A 15,990-nucleotide genomic window follows, 5' to 3' on the forward strand; every position below is an offset into this window, starting at 1 on the left:
CTAATCCAGACCTTCATTCAGAGCAGGTTCAATCAGAGCAGGTTGCACAAAGCCACGTCCAGGCAGCTTTTGAATATCTGCATGGATGGAGATTCCATGGCTTGATTCAGTATTTACTTTCACAGCAAAAAAGAATTTTACTCAAATTTCCCATGAGTAGCAGGGCCTGCAAACATGAGGCTTCTTTAAGTTGGCTGAAGGAGGCTTCACCTTCTTCCTGCTTAGGAAGTCTGTAGCAGTTATATATTCAGGACCAGCAAAGCGAGTTTGTAATTGATGTAAATGTAGATTGGACACTCACATATATGTTACGTTTTCCTTGCAGATTGAGGAGTGTGCTATTCAAGATTTATTAATCCACTATGAAGCTTTTGACAACCCTGATGAATATGTGACTGTTGAAAGGGCTCCACAGGGACCTGTAGCACCACCTATGTGGAACAAGCACTAATTTATATTCTTCTCAGTTCATGTTGTATGTGCACTTCTGAAATTCTGATTGTCATTTTAAGTAGAAAGGGACTGGAATAACAGGAATCGTATAATTTTTAACATCAGCATTTAAATACTGCACATGTTCACTAGGTATTTGTTAGAATGAAAGTTACGTGTTCACTGTATATATTGTATGTATGTTTTGACAGAATTTCTTTAACCTGATGTATTAATAATGTTACATGAAGCTGTAGATTGGAAATGCATTTGCTAACCTTAAATTGTGAGGAGTTTTTGTTAAATTCACAAGTGGCTGAAAAGCGAGTGCTTATTTTGTGATGTAATGTGGAATTGAATGTGCAGAATCAATCTATAAAGTTTGAGGGGGGTTATGTTCTTCAGAGCTTTCTGGCAAACTGGGAATATTGCAAAAAGTTTGTGCTTGAACTTTGCATAAAAGTACAGTTTGATAATGCAATTCTCCTTAAGTTATGTGTGTTTAAGTACTGGTTCTTTAATTGGTGGAACCGGAACTTTTTACTGTTATGCTCCACAATGAACCTCTATGCTGTACCTAAGTGCCCTGCTGTTGTCTGCTCTCAGTTCAGTTGTGCATGTTTTTTCACTGTTGTGAGACTGGCCTTTGAGCAGTCAGCTCTGTCATGAAGTAAAGCACACGGTTGAATAGAACATGGTGGCACTTAATTAGCTCATCTATAGTCTTATTCTGGTAAGTATGGTACAGTTTTAGAACCACCGCGTTTAAGGTAAAATTCACTTTGAAGTGCTAGGGAAATAAAAGATCTCTGTATTCATTGTTAAAGCTATAGGGGATAAATGCTTGACTGTGGAATTTGCAAACACCTAACCTTCAAAGGTTACCATAGGTGGCTTTCAGTATTGTGTGTTCCAAAGTTCTCTGTGCCTGGTTTAAACAAATTTATGTATGTAAAAAAGGGTTAAAAAAAAAAAAAGTAGCCTTATCTGCACTATTCTCTCTAGTTTGTCTGTTTGCGTAGGTGTGTTTGAACTTCTACTTTTTGAATAGTATCAGTACTTATGAACTCTAGAAAACTGGAATTGAGAGGGGAGCAGAAGATGAGTGTAGAGGATTGATCACTGTGCGATAAAGGTTGAATATTGAAAAAAGCAATGTAGATTTGTCTAATGGGGTTTCAGGTCAAGCTACACCAAAAAAAATCCCCCACAAAAACTGTAAAGAATTGCAATAAACCATAAAATCTTGACTTATACAAAGTTAGTATACTTCTATGTGCTGTCTGTATATAATCAACTCTACAGAATAATCTAAAAGTATTTCTTTTGTGTGTGGAACTAGAATTGTAGGCATTTTGAAGCTACACTGGCAAAGGAGGATGTAGCTTTTAATTCTGTTTTAAATTCTACTGGTGATTCATACGCTGTACTGATGAGAACACTTGCAGTAAGTGCTTTACTTGATGCACTGCAGGCATTAGGGCCTGCTGAAATCCTTCTGAATTAAAAGAAAGCTTGTGTACTGTGAGAAATAGCTATAAAAGCAGTGGGCCTTTCCAGATGTGAACCAAATTTGTTCTCAAATATAAAATTATTGTAAAGTTGCTATTTTGCCTTTTTTCCCCCTCCCCGGAATTGATTAGATGATGCTGTTTTATAATGACAGGGGCATGACATTTTAGAAGATTCCCAGAATCATAGAATGCCCTGACTTGGAAGGGACCCGCAAGGATCATCAAGTCCAAGTTCCTGTCCCTGCACAGGACAAACCCAAAATTCACACTGTGTGTCTGAGGGTGTTGTCAAAATGCTTCTTGAGTATTGTCAGGCTTGATGCCTTGACTACTTCCCTGGGGAGCTGTTCCAGTTCTCCACCACCCTCCCAGTGAAGGACCTTTTCCTAATATCCAACCTAAACCTTCCCTGTCTGCTTGCCATTGACTGGAACTCCCAGATCCCTTTCCACAGGGCTGCTCTCCAGCATTTTGCTCCCTAATCTGTGTAGCTATCCAGGGTTACCATGTCCCAGGTGCAAAATCTAGCACTTGCCCTTGTTAAACTTTAAGTGGTTGATGATTGCCCAGCTCTCCAATATATCCAGATCCCTCTGTGGGGCGTCCCTGCCCTTGACTGTCAAGAGCTCCCCCCAATTTCATGTTGCCTACGAGCTTAGTCAGTAAACCTTCAGGTCATTTATTTGTGCTTCCACAGTGTGGAGGAGCTCGAGTACTTTTAAGTATTGGGTTTATTGCTACAGTTTGCTTATGGGTTGTTTCTGGTTATACTTAATATTCACAAAAGAAGGTGAGGAATGATCAATGTACCAGTATTCTGAAGTTGAGAATATTTTTAAACTTGTGTAGCTTTAGGTTAAAATGTGTCATGGAAAGCTGTGTAACCTTACAGGTTCTATTTTTATTGAACTTCCTTAAAACTTGGAAATTAACAGAGTTTAAAATGACTGACCTGGACTAAAAAAATTAAAATTATGGTAGAAACAAACAAAAATTTCTAAATTCCTGGATATACTCTGCAATATGTTATGGTGCACATGAAACCCCAAACAAAAGTCCAGAAGAAGACAGTTGCATTAACAAGTGTAAATGTCTATCTGTGGGTGTAGCAGAACTTTTAAGTTTTCTTCAGTTGCATACTTCGCTTTGATCAAAAACTATAATTTCCTAGTATTAATGTGAGGTCAATCTTTGTTTTTTAGTGTAGACTTAAGAATTGCATCATCATCAAGGTTGAAAGCAACTTCTGGAGACTGCCCAGTCCAAACCCCACTGTTCAAGAAGGCTCAGCCAGAGCAGGTTTCTTAGGCCCACTGAGGTTTTGAGTATTCCCAAGGACACAGACTCCACAAGCAATCTGAGTGACCTGTTCTGGTGTTTGAGCATCCTCACATTTCCTGTATTTCAGTTTGTGGCCTTCCTTGACTCTTGTTCTCTTGCTGGGCACAGCTGAAAAGAGTTTGTCTCTGTCTTCTTCTCTGCCCCTCCATCAGGTGATTATACACATTGTAGGACCCTTGTGAACCAAACCTCCTCTTCTCCAGGCTGACCAGTCCCAGCTCTCTCAGCCTCTTGTCCTATGTCAATGCTCCAGTTATCTTTGTTGGCCTTTGCTGGGCTCTCCAGTATGTCTGTGTATGAATGTTATTCTACCGGATATCTTCTGGAAAAATGTTTAAGGCTATTCTAAGATTTTTATTTTTTTTTAAAACCTGAACAATTCTGTTTATCCCTGTTTACTGTGTAGTAGTAGGTCAATATTCATGTTGTGGAATAAGTTAATGATTGTGACTCACTTTGTTCAATGGTAAGTGGGTGTCTGCTGCTTTTAATGATCTTTGGAAATGTGCTTCTGGATATTATGCTGGCTTTTTTTTCTTAATGGATTGACCTTCAAAATGATGTCCCTCTTTTTTTCTTTTTATATCCTACTTTTTTGCTTTAGTCTACCAGAATTCCGAAGCCCAAAGAAACAAGTATATCTGTTAATAACTATATAGGGAGATAAAAGTATAATCATTAATCTGGCTGCAGGTCTAATTTATGCCAGCTGAGTGAATATTTGTAGTTTGATTTCTTCTCATTACTTTTCATAGAAAAATAACAATCCCACAGCAAAGTTTTTCTAGACATTGAAACTTGCTAAAATTGTTTTTATGTGAAGCAGTGATATGCTGGCATCATAGTTTGTTATTGTCAGGTATTCATATCCAAACTTTGTATGTAAAGTAACATCTAGTCTGCACAAGGAATATATTCGGGATTCATACAACACCCTCCAGATGTTCAACCACCTAGTGCATATATTGAGTTTGCATCAACATGAAAAATCTGACATGTTGCGGTTCTGATGCCTGAGTTCTTGGCCTTTTGTGTAATGCTGAAAATTAATTGCACTTTGCTTGGTTACCTCTAAAAATGTCTCATTATTTCTGGACTTGTTGACTGCTTTATCTTGCAGCAAAGCAGTGTTGCTAACAAGTAAGTAAGAAAGTGGGGAAAATTGACCCAAAAGATTTTGTTTGTTGATCTAAAGACTTAAAGATTTCTTGCCTTTCCATCCCGCCCCTTCCTAGCCTTTAGAAGTTTATTCTAGGAAGATATGGAGAATGCATCATCTAAGAATGTATTCTCAACTAATTTCTCATGGTAGTGAACCGTTTATAGATCCCTGTCTCCTCAGGCTGAAGTGCCATTCAAGTAGACGGGTTTTCCTTCTTCTTCCAGTCATTTCATCGTCCTGGAGTTCTGCAGTAAGAAGTCACATACATTTGTCAGCCAGTGATCCCGAACTACACGGAAATAGCTCTCTGTCTCATAGGTTATGCACTTGAGGTGGGAGGATGCCAGGTGCCCTTTGCTTTAAGCACAGCAACTCTATCTGCTACGTGAGCCTGGCTATAATCCCTGTACGGTAGGTGAAGAGGTCATGAGAACTGCATGGGAGGCACAAACTGTCTGCTCCTCCTCAGGTCTCTCCAGTCATGATTCATCAGCTGTGACTGCTTTCCAGTGTGACCGAGCTTCAAGGGCTATTTTTTTGTCTGAAGTTATAGTTTTGTTCTGAATGGGATCCTGCCGCTTCTGATAAATGTCACTGATGGCAGCAGAGCAGTTCATTATAAGAACTGTTCTTGCCATCAGTGACATCTGGAACAACAGGTGGTACTTTGGGGGGAGAAAAGAATAAAGAATGTATTAAGCATAAAGTTGTCTTGTGTTGTCCTTAGCACGTGTTTATCCTGCCTTCTACATGATGCTTTTGTTGAAATAGAAGGGAAGAATATGCAGAATCTTAGTCCTTTTCCTACTGTATGTATTTTAAGATGTTTACAAGACGTGCTGCCCACGTTTGTGCATACTGTGAAGATGAAATTGAGCTGTAAGGCTTTGAACGGAGGGGGATTTTCAAGATCACATCTTTATATTGCACAAATAGCTGATAGCCTCAGGGCTGAAAGAGAATGTGTGTGCATTCACATGTCTGTTACCGGAACTCTTAATTTGATTTGTTTGCAGTTGTAGATTCGAATTATATTGCATCACCTTAGCAAACAGAGTTGACGGGTTATCTTTTCTCTCCATCTGTATGTACTGAGTGGTAGTGTACTTTTTCATCTGAACTTTATCTCTCCAGTTTGCAAATATTAACTATGAAGCCTCAATATGTTTGTGAGGTGCAATAACTGTGAACTGTTATCCAATTTCCAGGTGGGGGCTATCAACACACAAGTAATAAGTTGCTGAGTCTAAGGTTTAGCAGTAAATTCTCTGTCATGTCCTGAAGGAGTATCTGGAAGTCTTTTCTTCCAGTTGCCCATTCAAGCCCCAGGTAGAGCCTGTAGTTTTTTCTAGAGTCAGCTATATAGAACTTCAGGCAGGACTTGTTCTTCTCTTTTTCTGATCATCTTCTTGAAACAAGTGGCTCTGCTGCCAGAATGTGCTTCTGTGGGCTGCCAGTCGTTTGGTAGTATTTGTTCGTTCCTTATGAAGGCGTCAAAAAGGAGGTTTGGGCTGGAATTCTGAAAGCTCTTTGTGAGTTGCAAGCAACAATAGTTTAGGCTGCCCTATATTCATTCTCATTTTACAATGTCCAACCTTTTCTTTCCTAGAAACAATAAACCTGGGTTTTACTTAGTTCTTTTCTCTCTCCTCCTTTGCTGCTCCTTCTGAAGCTGCAATAACTGAAGCTGTGGTATTGGTAAAACTTCAATGGACAAGGAGATGTGAAGATTTATGTGATATTGTACAGTGCAGACTTATACTGTGAAGTGCTGTTGGATATGTTAGAAAGGTAGCAGTTGCTGCCGCAATTGTAGGGCTTTCACCATAAGTGGCAATAACAAAATACTTGTGATCTCTTGCTTTTTATTGAAGAGCGGACTTGATATAAGCAACACTCAAAGATTACTCATGTTCCCATATAAAAGTCTTCCCTGCATAGTAGTCATTAAGCTGTGCATTTTTTTATGTTGTTCAGAGCATGAAATTACCACCTTAATTTTGGTAATGTCCAAGTTCATGAAGTTCTGAAGCTGAGTTTAATTTTTCCTGTGTTGTGCTTTTGTACCTCATGTAACTTAAAGCATCAGCAAGTTTTCTCCTTCAATGATAAAAATTTAGCTCGTTAAGGGGATAAGACTTTAAAAATTACCCCCAAAAGGAGCTATATAGAGTAAGAGCTGCACTAAGCACTGAAAAGCCTTTATGAAAACATAGTAGTAAAACCCCAACTGCATCAGAGGCATAACAACTGTGTACTGGCTCTCAAATTCACCTTTATCCTTGTGATTGCGGTGCTGATACCCTTGGCACAGCAGCTGCAGTGCCAGATGTTTCAAATTGGCTCTGTCAACTTGTGAATATTTTAGTAGTTTTCTTCTGAAAGCTATAATGCTTTCGACCTTGGATACGGGAGGTGTGCTGATTCTCATGGGACTGAAGCAAAGGGGTCAATCAAGAAGTGTACTTGTATGTGAAGGGGCCGCTTCTGTCTTGGGTAGAGTGCAGTCCATTCCCACCACAGCTTTAGAAACCTAGTATTTTTCCTGTTTTCTTCTGTCTCAAATGATAGCAGTAGTGGTGGCATACTGCAACCAAGGTTTTAAGTTCACTGCAATATAAAGGTACCTACTGATCCAGTGCAAACCTTTTCATGACATGAAGTCAATTTTTACAATGTGTTACAGGTTCTCATAGATACATCCCTACTGATACCCAATTATTCTGCAAGGCAGTAAAGGACTTCTATGCCTTTGCAGTAGCCTTTGGTGCAGTTTTCATTATCTGCTCCTGAGCTTGCAGAAATACAGCTGTGGCAACTTGGGCTGAGCAAGAAAGGGAGTTAGAAATGCAAGTTACAAGGACGTTTTTCTGCTTTTGAACATATAACAACCAAATACTTTCCTCTTGTCAGTATGTTTATAATAAATATTTTTTCCTGTTCTTGTTTGTGTAGTACTGTGTTCCTGTATCTCGGCATCATTATTTTTGTGCGTAAGAACATGCACACATGGTCATATGTGAGTGCACACACATGCAGACACAGAGATCTACCAAGAAATTTCTAGTTGATGTCTCCACCTGCTCTAAGCAGAACCACAATGAGGAATGCTGTTGGAGAGTAATAGGGAGCCTTGGAGCCACCACAGGTAGTATCAAAATGTGGTTGTTAGTTGTGATATAGAAGCATCTGCCACTCATTCTAGTGTCACAATGGTATTGAGTAAAATTACAGAATGGTTGAGGTTGAAAGGCCTTTGGCTGGAAACTCACCAGTACGTCCTTGTCTTTCGTGTCCTGAGGAGCCCAGATCTGGGCACAGCACTCCACATGTGGGCTCACCAGTGTGGAGTAAAGGGCAAGGATCACCTCTTTTGACCTCCTGGAATCACTCTTCCTAACACAGCCCCGGAGACTGTCAGTCGTCTTTGCCACAAGAGCACATTGTTGGCCCATGGTCACCCTGGAGTTCACCAGGGTTTCTAGATCCTTTTCTGTAAAGTTCCTCTCCAGTCTGTTGGTCCCCCGCTTATCCTGGTGTATAGGTTGTCTCTTCCCAAGGGCAGGACTTCGCACTTCCCTGTGTTGAACTTCATGAAGTTCCTGTCAGCCTGTTTTTCCTGCCTGAGGTCCCTCTGGATGGCAGCACATCCCTCTGGTATATAAGCCGCTCATCACAGTTTTGAGTCATCTGCAGCCTTGGTGAGGGTGTGCTCTGTCCCATCATCTGGGACACTCAAGGTGAACCTCTCATTTGTCTTCCATGTCCAAGTGTGTTGAACACTGCTGAGACTTCTGTGGAGATTAATTTTTTCTTTTTTTATGATAAACTGGGCAATAACAATGCTATTGTTTGCATTGAAGGAAGAACTGAGGCCTCCAGCCCCTTTGTTTTGCCAGCACAAATCTTTCTTCTTCTATTACCATTCTGTCACGTGGTGTTGGCAGTTGCAACAGCCACATCTGTAGTTTAGGGGCCCCTCTTGGCAAACTAGTTATCTTACCAAAGGAAAATTAAATGTCCAAGCCCTTGAACTGCCTATAAACTTTTAAGAGGCAAGCTTCCCAATTTGAATGCTCAGAGGTTAGTGGGATCTTTGAAGGGAAATCATCCTAAATTTGGGGAACTAAACCAGTAGAGCAGGTAAGTGCTGTTAGCCTTAGTCCATCTGACTCCTTTGCTGAGAAAAGCCTTCCCTGTGGTTTAGATGACTTACCTCCATATCTCTGTTAGTAAGACACTGGCTGAGGGGAAAGCTGTTGGAGTTCACTTACTGCTAGTGGTTTCATTTACTTCTTTCAGAGGTTTCAGGAGTGGTAAAGGAGCTTTCTGTGTTCACCACCTCCCACCAAATCGACATTTATCTATGTCCTTCTCAGCTTTGCTTAAAGGCGTTGCGGGTAGGGAATGTCAACACAGTCAGAATTATCCTTAATCAATATTTTAAAGCAGGTTACCATGTAATTAATTGTATAACCTTAGCAAAATACGTATTGTTTATTACTGTGATTCTATGCTTGCAGTGAAGACTTAACCACTCAGAAGCCTTTACTGCAGGGATAGAAATATGTAAGTCCAGCAAGCTCTTAGAGCTTTTTTAGCCCAAGATGTGTTGAATGTTAAATAAGAAAGGAAATTATTTTATGAGCTCTTGAAGGCAATCTACTTTTGATAGGACTTCTTATTGGTACTGTTTTACTGGAGATAAGGATCTCTGAATAGAGAATTTCTGCATCAGCTATTTTTATGCAAGGAAAACAGGAACATAATCTCCCCATGTAGCCAATGTAAGGAGGTGGATGCTTTGAAAGAAGCAATTTAGTGGACTGGAAATTCATGGTTTCCTTTATTGCATTTGCATTTATTGCCAAAATAATAATTTTGGGTTCTCCTGAGGGACTGTAAGGCTGTTCACTGTAGCAGTCCCTGGCTACAAGCTGAGGAATGTTTTGAGAAATCAAATGTTTTCACAAAATAGTTCTCCCTAAAACCTAACTGCTTTAGGCTACTGATTAACAAGATCTTTGCTTGGAAGAGTTGTAATCAGCTCCAACTTACTTTGTGTAGGCATATTGCTGTGTGGAAATAAACTTGCACATTCTGCTCTTTTAATATGGTCCTGAAAATAGCTAGGATGTGCTTGTCATGGCCATAAATTCACTAAACTACAATGTGTATGGATCATGACCTGGGTTTTGGGTTCATGACCAATCTTTGGGGCTTTTGGTTTTTGCCTTGTGTCCCCTCCTCCCCCAGTGATTTTATGGATAAGAAATGAGGAATAGAGATATCTGTTCTGGTTAGGGATTGTGTATTTGTATATGAAGAGTCTCCTCTGGCTTCAATTGAAGGAAAAATTAGATTAACTCAAGTAGAAGTAGGACTGAGTTATGCCTTGCATTATTATTTGTACACTTACTTTCAGCAAGGACAATGAGATCAAGTAAAAACTGTTGGCAATGTCACTCTGTTTCATTTTTTATCAATTCTGGCATTTGGGAAGAAGCAGGAACATTTTCACATATTTTCATATTTTCATTCTGGCAACATTACTAATGGCTCATAGCTGGATGAGATGCAGTGGGTAGTGCAGGAAAGTGCAAACACATTACAGCTGAATGATTTATCATGGAATAAAAGCTGATAATCTTTTATTTATTGAGAATGAATTAATCAATGTATGTTCTGGAAGATGGAAGATTTTATGAGTAGGAATTTAATATTTCTTTAATTAACTTATTAAAAGTGGCATCAGGAAGCTCAAGGTTGTATGTTTGTGATGCTGCTTTGGACGCTAAAGCAATATATTGACATCCAACAGACTCAAGAACTGGTTTTTGGCTCTTACTCTTGTCTAAATGTTTCTAACATTTTTAATAACAACTCTTTTGGATTCTACTGCTGACAGTGTAATGATGATTAATTTTGGTTACTGGATGTTAAATTCCTTTTAGCCTTGTTGAACACCTCACAGGGAGAAAAGCTAAAACTTAAGTTTTGTGAAGTTCAAGTGTGACCCAGAGGTTTAAAATGAATCCATGAAGTCCTACGTCCCATTGAGCTGTATACATAGACTATTTCTCCTTCAGCTTCCCAGATTCCTCCAGTGAGAAAGACTGATGTTTCATAAAGTCTTTGTGTTTCTAGCAAGTCTGTACCTCTTGAGTACTTTGCAATCATCTTTCTTCTGAATGGTCAGTCCTGCTGTTATTTCTTTCTGTAGACATGCTAGGGCCAATGAGCTCCATAGATAATATGTCTTTGTCTTGATGTCACGTGTTAAAATAGCTTAGCATTAATGTTATTGAGGGAGAGCTTCCCAACCCTCAAATTCCCTTTTTTCCCCCCTTTCAATTTTAAAGATACATTCTCTAGGATTTTAATAGAAGGTTTGGGTTTCCTCCTTTTTGACGGTGATATGGTGGTAATGTGATATGCAATGATTTCTACAAACTTGCTGCAAGGCGGCAGCCAGTTTGTGACAGTTCCGCTGAAATGTTTGTGTTTTATTTTTCCTTTTCTTTTTATTTCTATAAAGTTTCCCCTTGGACCAGCCATATTCTCAAATCTCTGTATTGAATATGATTTCATATTATTGAGAGGTCGATCCATGTAGTTTTGCAGCAAAATCCCATTTCAACTTTGTTTCATGTCTTGGCATCTCATTGTCATTTAGCTTGACTCCTGGAAGTATCATGACCACGTAGCTCAGTGCCCTTGTCTGACTTTGGCAATTTTGCCTTTTCAGGAATAGCCTTCTCTCTGATGGTGACTCTGACTTTCAACAGCACTTTGATTTTCATTGGTGCACTCTACCTTTTAAGTAACACTTTCAAGCAGGCTCAGTTTGTCTCTGCAGTTCTCTTCTTAATGGAAATGGAGAAGATTTCCTTCCCTGGTGGGGTCATCCGAACAGAATGATGGTGCTTGAATGCCTCTGCTTTACTTTCGTGTTTCTCTCTAGTGCCTGCCTTAAAATTCTCAGTTAAGCAGGATGGTTGTAACTTTCCATTTGATTGCGAGTTCAATGTCTTTGTTCAATTGTTGTGTTTTCCCATAGCAAGGCCGCTCAGTCTCGGCTACCTCCCAGTCACCTTACTGAAATATCTGTTTTGGTTGTGGTATTTTTTGTTAAAAATAGAACAAAACAAAAAATACACCCCAAAATTCCCACAATCCGCTCATCAACTAAGTGGATGGGAAAAACCTCTCCTCACTGGCTATTATCCTTTTCTGCTGGTTTTTACTTACAGGCTCTGGCTAGACTTTTATCAAGCAGACACTTGTTTTAAAATGTTCCTTCCAAATACTTCTTGACCATTTCTTGATAACAAAGCTGATATGTAATCCAGCAGCTCCCTTCCTTTTGCTGGAGTAGTAATTTGGTTGTGTCTGGCTGATCTCATGTCACATGGCGACTCCCTTTTCATTCACCATTTTATTTTTCAGGATGTGGTAGCTGGCTTCCAGCTCCTATCAACTTACTTACTCCATTTGTTGTCTCAGTTGGTGAATTTACTTGGAGGTCTTTGCCAAAATAGCAGATAGTTTAAAATCTTGATGACTATTGCACTCATAACGCTAAGGATGGGTGTCTGTAGTAGCATTTTTACTTCTTTAGGGTCAGCAATACACAAATGTGCAACTTCATTTGTGGCTGACTTATAACCATACTGTTTTTAAACAATTTTACATTTACTTGCTGTATGTCTAAAATTTACTGCAAGTTAATATATGCACTTTTTTTTTTAGTTGGAAGCCATGAGTTTTCCTCCCAATGTGAAATTTCAATCTTTCTTCTGCTTCATGTGTCTAACTCTTGCTTATAAAAAGGATCTTGGTCTAACCTTATTGTACAATTTTAACTTCTACTATTTAGTACAGAGTTTAATGTGGAAAAGAGAGTTGTTTTTCTCTCTTTGGTTTCTGATTTCCTGTTCATTTTATTGCTGACTTATTTTTACTTGGGGTTGACAAACCCTTGCCTTTTATTTTTGCGTTTCGTAAATGTCTTATGTGCGAAACATCAAAGTCGCTAACAGGTGAATTTGTCTGAAACCCTTGAGACAATGATTCTATGTATAAGGCTTTTCCATTAAGTTTTCTATACAACATCCCTGGTTTTCTTCTATCCTTTTTGCATCTAGCACTTCTGTTGTTGACTGACTGCTGGTTTATTTTCCATGTTGCATGCTTGCTGCTTTCTCCTCAGTATATTGACTCTGCCCCTGTTTGATTTATGACTTATGTTTGCATACAAACTTGTATATCAGGTTTATGTGAATCTCTAGTGTTTGGTAGAATTTCTGTCAACTTTCTGTGCTTTCAGTTCAGCTATTGCCCTTAATGTTTCTGTTGCTAGCGCCATCTGTTCGTCTCTGGAAACTGGGTAATCACAGGAGTCTATAATTTTTTTCTAGCCTGAGGAAATATTGTGCGATTCCTTCAACTTATTGTGAAAATTGTTCAAAACTGTCTTTCCTGCATGCCGCATTTTTGTGGATTTAGGCTGCTTTTGGAGAATTCTCAGGATTTAACTCTCTTCCCCTGTGCAATATTCTGTTTTATTTAAATACTCTGGCATTGTGTAGCAGCATCTTTTAATTGCTGTTTCTTGCTCCGCTCCCACCCTTTTTCTCTCTTCTTAATGCAATTTGTTTAGCCTGAAGCAGAGAAGGCTGAGGGGAGACCTTACTGTTCTTTATAGCTACCTGAAAGGAGGCTGTAATGAGGTGAGTGTCTGTCTCTTCTCCCAAATAACAAACGACATGACGAGAGGAAATGGCCTCTAGCTGTGCCAGGGGAGGTTTAGGCTGGATATTAGGAAGTATTACTTCACCAGAAGGGTTGTCAAGCATTGGCACAAGCTGCACAGAGAAGCGACTGTGTCACAGTCCCTGGAAGTATTTAAATGATGTGTAGGTGTAGTGCTTAGGTACATGGTTTAGTGGTGAAATTGGCAGTGTTAGGCTGAGGGTTGGACTTGATGATCTTGAAGTTCTTTTCCAACCTAAACAGTTCTGTGATTCTGAGATTCATGGTGTCTCTCATTACGTAGGGAACCAATACTTACTAAACATCTTCCCTTTAAAGTTCATTTGCTTGGAAACAAGAATCTGATCTAAGAGATTCTCATTGGTTATATTTTATTTATACGTTCCTTTGCAGTATTCATAATACCTGATTCCATGCCTGTTTCTGCAATGTTATATCTGTACACCCATTTCTAACTTCGCTTCATCATGAAGCCAGAATCCCCCTCCACTTTTTTTTAAAGCTTTTTTATTAGATCTGGATGCAAACAATTGTCTGTCTTTGTTTAGCCCATATTAAGTTTTTTTTTTTTAAATACAGTTTATAACCTGGATTGAAGTTTAACATATTTTCTGTGCTGCTGCAAGTGTCTGTAAAACTGCAGTCAGCCCCATCTCTGCAAACTGAAACAGTTTTCTGTTTCAACAATCTTTTACTAGTCATTAGCCAGTGCATTGGACAAGCAGAGCCATTTCATATCTGCCTGGGATCCTTCTATCTGATACACTTTAATGTACTCATACATAAGTTTTCAGCAGTTAGTGCTAGTCTTTTAAGTAGCTTAATTAAATGTCTGTGAAATCAAATTAAAGAAGTCAATTAGAGTTGAGTAAGATAAGAAAATCCACAGAAGAACTCTACCAGCCCAAGAAAATAAGGGTCTTTCGGCTACTTCAAGCTGAAAGTCACCAGTACCAAGCTTGGCTCCTGCGTCCTGACTTGTATAAACTGATGTAAGTTTGAAGGAAGGGGGTGTAGGTTTTTGTTAGCGGATGCTGGAGGAGCACGTGTAGAAGCTGCTGTGGGAAGCACAACAACATGTTTCTGTCCTAGAAACGGTGCCTGGCCATGTCACATGCAGATATGGGCAGTTCAGGAGAAGCCCTCTGCTGAGATGTCTGTTCTTGTGGGCCTGACTGCAAGACTGGTATCAGAAGAGGCTTTCTCATTTGGTATGTAAAGTTTTATAGGATGTTAGAAGTGGTGGTTTGGGTGACATGGCAGCATGTTGTTCCATTCTGAGAAGAAACAGAGAAACAAAAAGATCTGCAAAAAGTGGATGAGAGGATCACTAAAGAAACTTTATTTGTTGTCAGCAAAACTCATTTTTGAGTTCTGTTTTTGTTATAGATGGTGGCCGGAATAAAATCTTGCAATGTTTTTGTTTTCTTTCATCACTGTCTATGAAACTATTGTCCACTTACTCAGTATTTTTGCATATGAAATAAATCTTACTTTTCTGGTGATGAAAAAGACTGAAATTGAGCTTTTCAACTTGAAAATGTTGCTGACTCTTCCAATGTAAAACTTCATGTTCTTACCTTCCTTTCTTGGTCTCAACAAAGAAAAACGCTGTATATTAAAATCATAGACTGACAGCAAACCGGTAAATGAAGAATTTCAAAACTCAGCAAGTTTGGAAACTGCTACATTAACCTAATCAAGTCTTTGATATAAGTGCACTTCAGAGTTGAAAGTCAGCTGTGACAGATCTATAGGTCCAGTGAAATACTCTGAGCAATTTTGTCTCCTTCACTAATTGACTTTGAATCTTTTCCTTAGCTTCAGCTTCAGTCATTTTTCTCTATATTTTTGTCTGCAATCTCAATGTACTTATAATCCCAAAGGATGTAACTGAGTAAGTTTCTGAACTAAACATGCTGTGGTCCTTTGATGCTTCTTGTTTAAAACTTTCCATTTGTTATTTTTTCCTCTTAAAGTCCTCTTTGAAATGTGACTATTTGGGCGCATGATCTGATACAGCACTCTACTGAAGTTATACTAGAAACAAATACTGAGATGCATAAAGTTTCCCTGCTTTTCTCCTCTGACTTGCTGACATGCACGAAATCACAGTAACCTTTCAATCTAGTTGCATACTGACTATTTATGTTCATCTCATTATCCCTGCTTTTTTCATCATGATTTTTTTTCTAGGGTAATTTCTCATACTGTTGTGGCTTTCACTTTTAACTCCCTATATATGGTTTTACATAAATGTATGAAGTCATGTATTTGGTGCTTACAAACAGGGTGGTTATTGCATTCAGAGCTTATAGGGGTTTCTGGATGGCCTCCCACTATGTCTCTGCTGTAAAATGGTATCTATCAAATCTGGCTGAATTTACTTCCCTAGGCAGTCTTAATGACTGCAGTCTTTATGAATAGGTTGTGTAACTAACCCAAATTCAGGGTAAGGTGACCTAGGTACTAATTCAAGCCATTTCTTCTGTTCCTCACGCATATAACCTCCTGCTTAGCAGTTCGACTGAAATCATTACCAGCATGTTCCTAAAAAGGAAGCACTTTCTGCCACTGCTGACATCTGTGTGGAACAGAGACTTTTCTATGAAGACAGTTATTATGAGAAGAGGTTCTGCATTAAAGACTGTTATTATCGCAATGAAATTTTAGTATTTTTAGTGAGAAGTTCTTATTAACAATTATTCATGAATCATGCAGCTAAGCACTCAGACTTGCTACTTATTAAGAGCTCTGACAATTTTT

General features: G+C 39.0%; 1 protein-coding gene across 3 annotated transcripts in view; it reads left to right on the forward strand.

Moving 5' to 3' along the window:
- IBTK (inhibitor of Bruton tyrosine kinase) overlaps window positions 1-15,990 on the forward strand; it is a 673,576-nt gene that overhangs the window by 53,335 nt on the left and 604,251 nt on the right. For 2 of the 3 annotated variants that reach the window (XM_069851310.1, XM_069851311.1), the window contains exon 29: window positions 326-1,424. In XM_069851310.1, the coding sequence (XP_069707411.1) occupies window positions 326-451 (126 nt within the window). In that variant the 3' untranslated portion in view covers window positions 452-1,424. Of the gene's footprint in view, window positions 1-325; window positions 1,425-15,990 lie in introns of those variants that run through there. The other variant, XR_011336924.1, reaches the window with a different exon arrangement.

The sequence above is a fragment of the Phaenicophaeus curvirostris genome, chromosome 2 (assembly GCF_032191515.1).
Source record: "Phaenicophaeus curvirostris isolate KB17595 chromosome 2, BPBGC_Pcur_1.0, whole genome shotgun sequence".
NCBI lineage: Eukaryota > Metazoa > Chordata > Aves > Cuculiformes > Cuculidae > Phaenicophaeus > Phaenicophaeus curvirostris.